The sequence below is a fragment of the Spea bombifrons genome, chromosome 3 (assembly GCF_027358695.1).
Source record: "Spea bombifrons isolate aSpeBom1 chromosome 3, aSpeBom1.2.pri, whole genome shotgun sequence".
Lineage (NCBI taxonomy): Eukaryota > Metazoa > Chordata > Amphibia > Anura > Pelobatidae > Spea > Spea bombifrons.
In genome coordinates this window covers 24135468-24146339 of record NC_071089.1, presented here as the reverse complement: position 1 = coordinate 24146339, position 10872 = coordinate 24135468, and the positions used below count along the sequence as shown (strand labels likewise).

General features: G+C 40.5%; 1 protein-coding gene across 1 annotated transcript; it reads right to left on the bottom strand.

Annotated features, from left to right (window-relative positions):
• Positions 1 to 3483: 3483 nt before the first annotated feature.
• LOC128483927 (speckle-type POZ protein-like) lies at positions 3484 to 9400 on the bottom strand. The gene is made up of 11 exons (XM_053460248.1): positions 9385 to 9400; positions 7194 to 7304; positions 6869 to 6997; positions 5767 to 5835; positions 5574 to 5645; positions 5387 to 5458; positions 4926 to 5291; positions 4727 to 4782; positions 4494 to 4616; positions 3954 to 4096; positions 3484 to 3776 (listed from the first exon to the last, which is right to left on the bottom strand). The coding sequence occupies exons 1-11, from the start codon at positions 9398 to 9400 to the stop codon at positions 3632 to 3634; spliced, it is 1302 nt and encodes a 433-aa protein (XP_053316223.1). The 3' UTR covers positions 3484 to 3631.
• Between the last annotated feature and the right edge of the window lie 1472 nt (positions 9401 to 10872).

Here is a 10872-nt window from a genome sequence, read left to right as displayed (position 1 = left end):
CTTGGTAGATATTCGTTAGATCAGGTTAGATCAACAGTTTTTTCCGTTAGATCTACCACGCAGGAGGCGGTATTCACAATCCTATTTTGTGTGCGGTTAATGGGTATACATAGGGGCTGGCCCCCCCTCAACTGAAATTTGGATTTTTTTTAATGGATCTTGGTAGATATTCGTTAGATCAGGTTAGATCAACTGTTTTTTTCATTAGATCTACCACGCAGGAGGCGGTATTCACAATCCTATTTTGTGTGCGGGGGATGGGTATACATACGGTCTGGCCCCCCCTCAACTGAAATTTTGATTTTTTTTAATGGATCTTGGTAGATATTCGTTAGATCAGGTTAGATCAACTGTTTTTTTCGTTAGATCTACCACGCAGGAGGCGGTATTCACAATCCTATTTTGTGTGCGGGGGATGGGTACACATACGGTCTGGCCCCCCCTCAACTGAAATTTGGATTTTTTTTATGGATTTTGGTAGATATTCTTTAGATCCGGTTAGATCAACTGTTTTTTTCGTTAGATCTATCTACTCACAATCTTCTTTTGATTTTACATATCCATGCCTGTTCATTTGCACATCAAGCCACAGGTGCATACCTCTCAACTGTCTCGATTAATGCAGTACAGTCACGATTTGGAGGCTCTGTCCCGCTGAGCTTTACCTCTGTTCCATGGAATTCGGGATTCAGAATCCTGCGGGTCCTGATCGTCTTCTCTGGTGCCTGGGTCACCAGAAAACGACTACTGGACATGCTCAGCATTGTACACATGCGCAGTAACACTGCCAGCTTCAGTGACAGCACTAGCGCGCATGCGCGGTAACGCTGACACTCTGATCTTCACAGTTTAGGAAGAGTGACGGCAGCAATGCACATGCGCGCCAGCGTCCCAATTTGCCGAGATGTTGGGAGGTATGAGGTGATGTCATAAATAACAGACTCCACAGACACATTTAAAACACATTTTTCTCCGAATTTAGGCATTTTCTTGCAGTTTGCCTAACACAATGTATAGATAACTTTCAATCTTGTTTTATTCTCTGCATTCACAGTATAAGCAATGTTTAGGTGATGCAGTTGCTTTAATATTGGTGAACTAACCGGGCTGAGGTCAGCATATGTCCAGCCTGAAGATATTAGTGACATTTGAATAATGCTGTGTATGACATCTTCTTTGATTTGATAATAATTTCCCTCCAGTCATAACAGTTGTTAAAGAAACACATCCTGTGTGACCACTAACTAAATGTTAAGGTGGGTATTGGTAAAAAATTGGTAAAAACTGTTGACCCAAACAAAGTATGTGGACTTTCAGAGGTAGTTGTATATGTTAAGGTGTAGCTTTTTCTGTTAACATAACAGATGTAACAAATTATGTAAGTCATAGTTTTAAACACTCTTTATAAAGTTAATCTAAGGTCATTCATAGACCATTTTCATATAAATGCAATCAACATGCTACAATGGGATGTAAATGTGGCCCACACCTCTTAATTGAGCTACATGTTGGTTTACATACACCAAAACAATGTTTTTCTGATTTTCCAAAATCTGATGTTCAAGATGTTTCATGTTTCCATTTTTAGACATTGTTGTAAAAGCACTGCACATTTTTTCTACAGTATTTACTTAGTTGTGTTTTAGACCATGCAAATAACTTTAATATTTAGTTTTATTATACTAATTAAACTGTTTATTAAAAAAAAAACAGAAAACTGATCCTTTTTGTTTAGGTCTGTGTACATGCATTTTTTCAGCCCCTATGTATACCCATCCCCCGCACACAAAATAGGATTGTGAATACCGCCTCCTGCGTGGTAGATCTAACGAAAAAAACAGTTGATCTAACCTGATCTAACGAATATCTACCAAGATCCATTAAAAAAAATCCAAATTTCAGTTGAGGGGGGGCCAGACCGTATGTGTACCCATCCCCCGCACACAAAATAGGATTGTGAATACCGCCTCCTGCGTGGTAGATCTAACGAAAAAAACAGTTGATCTAACCTGATCTAACGAATATCTACCAAGATCCATTAAAAAAAATCAAAATTTCAGTTGAGGGGGGGCCAGACCGTATGTGTACCCATCCCCCGCACACAAAATAGGATTGTGAATACCGCCTCCTGCGTGGTAGATCTAACGAAAAAAACTGTTGATCTAACCTGATCTAACGAATATCTACCAAGATCCATTAAAAAAAATCCAAATTTCAGTTGAGGGGGGGCCAGACCGTATGTATACCCATCCCCCGCACACAAAATAGGATTGTGAATACCACCTCCTGCATGGTAGATCTAACGAAAAAAACAGTTGATCTAACCTGATCTAACGAATATCTACCAAGATCCATTAAAAAAAATCCAAATTTCAGTTGAGGGGGGGCCAGCCCCTATGTATACCCATTAACCGCACACAAAATAGGATTGTGAATACCGCCTCCTGCGTGGTAGATCTAACGAAAAAAACTGTTGATCTAACCTGATCTAACGAATATCTACCAAGATCCATTAAAAAAAATCCAAATTTCAGTTGAGGGGGGGCCAGCCCCCCCTCATTAAGTATGCAATATCTCAGTAATTAAACCTGATCTAACAAAAATTTTGTCTGATCAAACCTGATCTAACGTAGAGCTATCATAATCAGTAACATTTTGTTGAAATTTTTGTTGAGGGGGGGCTGGCTACGGGTTAGCCCCCCCTGAAAAAGATTGTTAATATTGCCTATTTTAGAGTAGATCTAACGAAAAAAACAGTTGATCAAACCTGATCTAACAATGATCTAACAAATGCCATGATCTTTTGTAAAAAAATTTAATATGGGGGGGGCTAACCCGGGGGAGGTCCCGTACCTACACACACACACACACACACACATTCATCACAATGTCCTTTTTTTTGTAGCACAAAATACAAAAGATGGTTACAATAAGCTCAACTATTTAATATCTAAATATGAACAAGGAGGGTCTTCCATCTGTAAAGGTCTCTCTGGTCCTATAAATTAATGAGGAACGTCTGAGCCAGCAAATACGTCCTTGAATTCTGTAATCCTGCAGGAGGTGTAATATTCCAACTTTTCACCGGTAGAGAAGGAAGAAGTGGAGTCCATCCGTACGAAAGGTGAAATATAGGTGGCAGCACACGATGTAATGGTAGCGCCAACTGTACGTTTACTCTTCAATTCCTTCTTCTACAATGACCACCAGATGTCTCTTATGATGGGATGAAGAATCATGAGTGACTCCAGGATAAAGGTGGAAAGTCCTGCAGGATCTACTTAGGATTGGTTCAGATGCTTGCGTGGAGGACCCAGAAAAGTGTAATAAACTGAAAACTGGAACTGATAGGCTTCTGCTACCAGTTGTGATTAGGTCTAAGTCAGGAAATATGTCCATAAAATTCATAGTTCTGCAGGAGGTCTTGTATTCCAACCTTTCTCCGGTATAGAAGGAAGAAGTCCATCCATACGAAAGGTGAAATATAGGTGGCAGCACACGATGTAATGGTAGCGCCAACTGTACGTTTACTCTCCGATTCCTTCTACAATGACCACCAGATGTCTCTTACGGTGGGATGAAGACTAATGATCGACTTCAGGAGAAAGATGGAAGGTCCTGCAGGAACTTCTTAGGATTGCTTCAGACGTTTGCGTGGAGGGCCCAGAAAAGGACACTGGGCTGAAGCCAGGGAGCGGTATGCTTCTGCTACCAGATGTGGATGGGAAACAACCATAGACTTCCACCCAGCTGTCTCCATAACGTCAGATGCATGGCTGAAAGGAGCAAAACAAAAAGGTTACCACTATGAATAAGTCCAACAAACAAGTAAAAAATGGGGGAGGACCGACTTGGTCATCTATAAAAGGGGAACATTCTTCACCAGGTGAAAGGAGTAGTATATAGCATACATGCAGACAATGAGAATATACACTCAATCCCAACACACTCACTAGTTGATAAAGTCCACAGCTTGGGTCTTCAGTTGGTCAGCGCTGTGTAAATCAGCCAGGATCAGGATCTCTGCTGCGTTCTCCACAGATAGGTTGCTGCAGAGAGCTTCCTCACACATCACTTTCAGGCGTTCCAGAAAATACTGCGGGTAGACAGGAATGTTAGCGAGTACAGAGATCTATACTAAAACCACCATGATAAAATACAAGAGGAATAGTGTTATCCCAGTAAAAGGTGCCTTTTGGACTAACAAAAAAACAAACATTAAAAACACCGATTCGTGTCTTAACAGAGTTATTATAGTGAACCAGAGAGCAGCTTTAACCAGAATAAAAGGAAACTTTGTAAATGCCTCCCCCTACACATAACCCCCTTTCATCTTCAATAAAAAGATCCTGACCTGCATACCATCTAAAAACGGTCTGCTTTCTACAAGATTCCGTCGGTGAAGCAAACCCCACACGGACCAGCTTGCCTGGCTGTCACCCGAAAGAAAAAAGTTGTTGGGAACCAAACACTGGCTTTCCTCCCGCACTCACCTTATCGGCAGCCGCCAATAAGTCATCCGCCATCTTGTCCAGATTAGGTGCTTTGCCGGTGTAGATGAAGCACATCATTTCTTTGAACACAGCAGGTGCCACGTCTATTATCTCAACGCGGTTCTACAAATAAAAAAAAAAAGCAGGTTTGCTTAGTTTTGACAGCAAAGGCACAGAACTTAAATTTCAGTAATAGCCCGGTAACTTATCAGCCCCGAAAATGTGAAACTTACTTTTATGCTTTCTTGCATCTCATGTTCAAACATAGCGCCAAACACAGGTGATCGGGCTGAGTGGGACAGAATACATTTAGTTAACTTCACATTAAAGTACCGTAACAGCAAACTTTAGGCATTGATTCAACAACCTGCAAAGCAGCGGAAACGCTAGAAATAATTGTATATTTTTTTTAAATTTTTAATCGCCACCAACCTGCCAGAATGGCTTTGTGCGCTTTAAACTCTTGTCCAGACACACAGAGGCAGCAGTCGGTGAAACGGGAGTTTTCCCATAGTCCTCCGAGTTCATCGGCCAGGCGGCATTCAGGAACTTTCATGGTGTTCTGGCCAGAGATGATAACAAAAGTTATGACTTCAAACAAATGTCCCAGGATAGCCATATTGTAAGACTGGTACTCTGCAGCCCTTCCCCATTTCCTATTGAAAAATGATTCATTATGGTATCTCACCTGTGAATAAGCCCACGACTCTGCAACAGGGCCGGTGGTCATCTCCGCAGGGGGAGGAGGGCTCGGCATTCTGGCCATGATGTCATTCAGCCGCTGGAGGAGGAGGTGGGCTAAGAGGGAAACACATGTTAATAAACCGGACAGAAAACTGTTTCCAAGAAATACAAACTCTTGAGTACCATAATATATCTTAGATGCATCTCACCTTCCTCTACTCCAATAATCCACCCTCCTACGTCCCTGCGGAGGCCCTGTTGCAGACGTCGCAGGCTTTGCTCTGTTAAAGACAGATAAATGATTATTATAAACACGTACATACGTGTAGACATGTTCAACATACAAAAGTATAAAGCTGCAGATGTATCATAAAATATCTTTTAGAAGCATCTTACCTTCCTCTGCCTCTAGAAGGACCGCCGCTTCTCCAGTCAGCAGGCGGTCAATCGCCTCCTGGAGGCTGTTTCCTGTTACAGACAGAGAAATGATTATTATACGCGGGTACATACGTGTAACATGTACAACGCACAGCATACAGAAGTATACCGCTGCCGACATATCATAATATAGCCTTTAGATGCATCTCACCTTCTTGAATCCCGATGGCCAGCACGCCCTGATGTTGGTGGCGGCGGCGGCCACGTCGGTGTCTGCGAGCTGTTACAGACAGATGAATGGTTATTATACATCGGTAAATACATGTAAACATGTCCAACACAACGCATGCACAAGCCAGCCGCTGCCTATGTATCTGCACGTGTACATTTAAATCAGAGGCAACATGCTGGCTTAGGTCTGATGGGTTTATGAATGAAGATAACAGGAAGGAATAGCTTAAGAAGTTAGGTTATGACACGCTCTTTACACATAAACACACAAAAATACTTCGTATTAACAATGTGCAACGTTTAGCAATAGTAATGTACAACATTTGAACCCTAATATTAGCAATGTATACAATTTAAAAACAAGATTAACAATATACAAAATTAAAAAGAAATACTATTAGCATTATACAAAATTTCAAATTGACTAACAAGTTATACAATTTAATTAATAACCTTAATATTAACAATATACAACATTGAAAAATACCAATACTAGCGATATACAAAACTGAATATTAACCCTAGCAATTTCTGCAATTTGAAGATAGCCTGGATATTAACAATAATGCAACATTTTCAAAATGACAATACCAACAACGGACAAAACTGAATATTAACCCTAAAAAGGGCTCGGTTTTTAATTGACATTTCTTGTTGACAAAAACGGTGGCCGGTTGAGACAATCGGTTAGTGGGATACGATACCCGCCGGTGAAACCGTCCAGCATAAATGATGACAACCTCCATGGCTAGGTGAGAAGTTCTTTAAAGATCCAGAAATGGATACTTTGGACCGATCTGATAAATGCTATATGAACAAGGAGCAAAATATTTGAACTTACCCATTTTTTCTCAGATAGTGTGGTACTCAGAACTGGAATAGAGAGAGAGAGAAAAAAATATGTTTAAACATTTAGCAGTTTACCTGATGTCAATATAATATAATATACATCAAGAATTGTTTGGGTGGGAACTCGTACATAGTTAGGTGACATGTTATCATACAGGTTGCAGTTTTTTTATATCATATTTGTAGTTTTAATATTAATATATCTTAGGAGCTAATAAGAAACCAGCCTTTACCTGAGTCTTTCTGTACCACACGGAGAGCATTTAGAATGCAGGACTCACAAAGCCGATGCCATTCAGTCATAATGGGGAGCCTCATGCTAGCCTCATGCTGATGTAGGGGTTCATCCCTTAAAGGGGAAGCTACATGGGAAAGAGAAATAACTGTTATTGTAATTATTTAGGTAAACGGTGCATGCTAGTTGAGTAGTTGAGTTGTACCCTGCAGCCATTCCCCGTTTCCTATTAAAAAATGATTCATTATGGTATCTCACCATGTTTATAGTCATTTCTTTACATATACTAAATTGTATTAAGATGAATCATTATGGTGTCCCACCTGGGTGTAGCAGCACGTCTCTGCAACGGGGCCGGTGGTCATCTCTGCAGGGGGAGGAGGGCTCGGCATTCTGGCCATGATGGTATTCAGCCGATGGAGGAGGGTCGTGGGCTAAGAGGGAAACACACGTTAATAAACCGGACAGAAAACTGTTTCCAAGAAACACAAACACCCTTGAGTACCATAATATATGTTTGAGATGCATTAATAACCTTGATATTAACAATAATACAACATTTTAAAATGACAATACTAACAATGGACAAAATTGAATATTAAGCCCAAGGACTGGGTTTTTAATTGACATTTGTTGTTGACTATGGTCAACGCTCTCTGATTGTAGCCTACTCAAAGTTGATCTAAAACGAGTTTGAAGGGATGGATACTATGCACAACGATCCTGTAGGGTTTGGGTAACTATCAAGGCCGGCCTTTGGGGTGTGCGACCTGTGCGACCACACAGGGTGCCACACTCCAGGGGGCGCCGCGGGGTCGTCGTCCGCCGCCGCCGCGGGGTCCGCTGCCGCCCCCTCTGCACCTAAATTAAAACATCGTTTTTTTGTTGTTTTTTTTTTACTTTATTTAACATCCTCCATGAGGAGTAGTTCGCACAGGGGGCGCCAGAACACCTAAGGCCGGCTCTGGATATGGGGTATGGCCAGGTTACTGCTGGTGGCATAACTAATTTAAATCCCAGCAGTCAATAAGACAATGGAGCTTTTGTTTTTCATCCTTGCCAGATAAGAACAAAGCAAATGGAGCTTTCCAAGTCATTCTTGGTATTATTTACTGCCACCGTATACTGTATACACCTAACTTTAATATCAATTCATGTATAATTTATAAATCCCAATGCTGTTTTAGCATCACATCCCTACTGTTGTTAAAATTGGTCACCAGGTTTGACTAAAATGTGTTAAAATTAGAAGATCGCCCCAACCAAAGTGCTCATGATAGTAGAAGCTTCTGGGTGGTTTGTGTTAAATGTTCTGTGAGCGGAGTGGAGGCTTTGGAATATAAGCAAATATCTTTGGTATGGTCAGTTATATTAGTTACAAACAGAAATAATACTTAAAGTGTTAAAGTCAATGTAAAAGGTATGTAAGCTTAATATGCTTTCTCATTTGTGACCTCAGGTGCACTGTAGATGATGTACAGTGCCCGAAAAGAATCGATAACATAGATTTTACAAATTAGCTTTAAGTGTATGAAGTTGTAAAGGTCAATTGCTGTATCTATGTCCTGCTGTGTTTTCCAGTAAATTCAGCCTATATCAAACTGATGATTAATGAGTTGTAATGATTGTTGAGTTAGGACATTGATCTATATCATAATTATTATTACATTTTATTTATAGCAGATTCCACAACAATATTAGAGAATATAAAATTTAATATTCAAGTATATAACATTTTAACAGCAATCTTAAAATTTACAATATCCAAATATAATGATAGCATGAGGACCCATAAGACATACTGGTACAGAAAGAGAACACGGTCCTGATCTTCTAATGATATGGAAGGGAAGGACTGCATGGCTCTGGATGATTTCATTGTAGTGAAGATGACTAGCAGATATCAGTGGCCTGGATATCTTTAATTCCATATCAGTTTAAAGAAATAAAAATGTGCATTTTCTTGAGACATAAATTGGCAAATCATTACTATTATGAATGTTTGTGCAATAAATAACCACAGTACATAAGTAATGACCTCATCCTAATGAGGTTTTGCAATACTGCTCATTTACTGCAGAATGGCATACATGAACTTATTTACTTTTCATGCCATCTCAAACAGGTAAGGTATATAGGACAATATGTACCAATCTCAGTTGCAGCACATTTGTAGTTTGTGTAACTTGTGTGAACTTGTAATTTGTTTAACTTTTGTGTGAACTTACTTTGCTTATCTAGAGCTGGGCAAGCCAACCATGCAAGCCAGAGCCAAACTAGACCCCGGGGGAGCCCTCGTCCACGTTGAGCTTTCCACAGACACAAGTCGGGAAGGATGTGTTAACTGATTCCAGTTTTTGGTTCGGCTCCAGCTTACTTTCATTCTCCTTTTGTTGAGTCCATCTTAAGCCTTCCCCAATTCATACAGCCCTTACGGATTACGACATGGGAAGCTGCACAGGGCAGCGTGATTTCACCTCCCAATTAAGCAGATGCTGCTGAAGTGGACCTTACCTTGCAGCTGTATCATGAGTGAGGTCAGAGCCTAGCTAATCGGAAATAGAATCTCCTGTCCATCCGACAGTCCTTGTGAGCCCCTTTTTGTAGAGAGTGACTTGGCTAGGTTTATACTGTCTCCAAGTGCAAGTTTAATAAAAGTAATTAAGCTTATACTAAAATGTCTCTGTATTTTTTTTGATGTATGGAGCTGAGGAGGTGCAAGCAGGCTTCTACAGTGATGACCTACATTTACTATCACTGGGGAGTTTTTTGTGGAAACTGGAATAGATTATTATATATTCACTGAATCGTATCTTCTCTGCAAAGCGATTTTTCTGCAGGGAGAATCAAGGTGGCCCTATATAGTGCTTAGTTAATGTGGAGAATTATCTCACTGATTTTATCATTGTATTATACAGGGCCAGCACAACCTTCATTACAGGAAAAGATCACTGAGAATGACCCTTCATAATACATAGTGATATCAGGCAACTAAACCCATATGGTGGGGACACTTTATTGTATGCATTACTCCCTCATCAGACAGCTGGAGCATTGGTCCCAGAATGAAGGCGCACCTTGCTTACCCTGTACCCTGCTTAGCCTTCTTTCATTCACCTGGGTACATGTGAATCAGAAGTCACTAATACAATATTACATATTCTATTTGAAAGAGGTGGTCATCTAACCATAGATCACTTAGACTTCATCTGGAATATTATGTCTGGTATCGTAGACATTACTTTCATAAGTTTATAAATAAGTTACAGAGAGACACGTTCAAAAAGAAGACTAAGTAATACATGGTCTTCAGACTCAAACATCATGAACAGCAAAGGACCACAACATGCACAACCTGGGAGAAAGGGATATGATAGAAACATTGAAATATATATAAAATGGGCCCCAGGCTAAAGGTCAAGTGTAAGAAGCTTGACTATATTGTGGGAAAGCATGACACGGAGGGGTTGTGGATTCTCAGAGGCAGGCATTGAACTATCCAGAGCCAAGAACCAAGTAAAGTGTGTGTTTTTTCAATAGATAGAAGATTGGGGAGACTGGATGGGTCATGTGGTTCATTCTGCTTCCACGTCATTATGTTACTCAGTAAACAGCACGTTTGGAGGAGTCTGTTGAGTTGAGGGAAGCTGTCACCAAATAGCAATGCAATCAGCAAAAGATCTTTGCTATAATGGACCTAATAATCTGTCACCCAGAGCGGAATAAAGCGACTAACCTGTGTCACCAGCCACGTGTGAGTCTCATCTACACCAAGTATGATACATTTTACTGCGGGGCGTGTATTGTACAGGACTGAGAGAGAAGGGCGAAGTTAGTTGCTTGCTATTCAGGCTAATTCTCTATGAAAAAAAGGTTTTACCCCTCTGCCAAAAATTCTTTATTGATATAATGTACCCCAACAGGCTTGTTTTTTCCCCAGTGATCCCATGGTGCTGCCACAACCACAAGGAATTCTGGGTAGGTGAATGCAAATATATATAT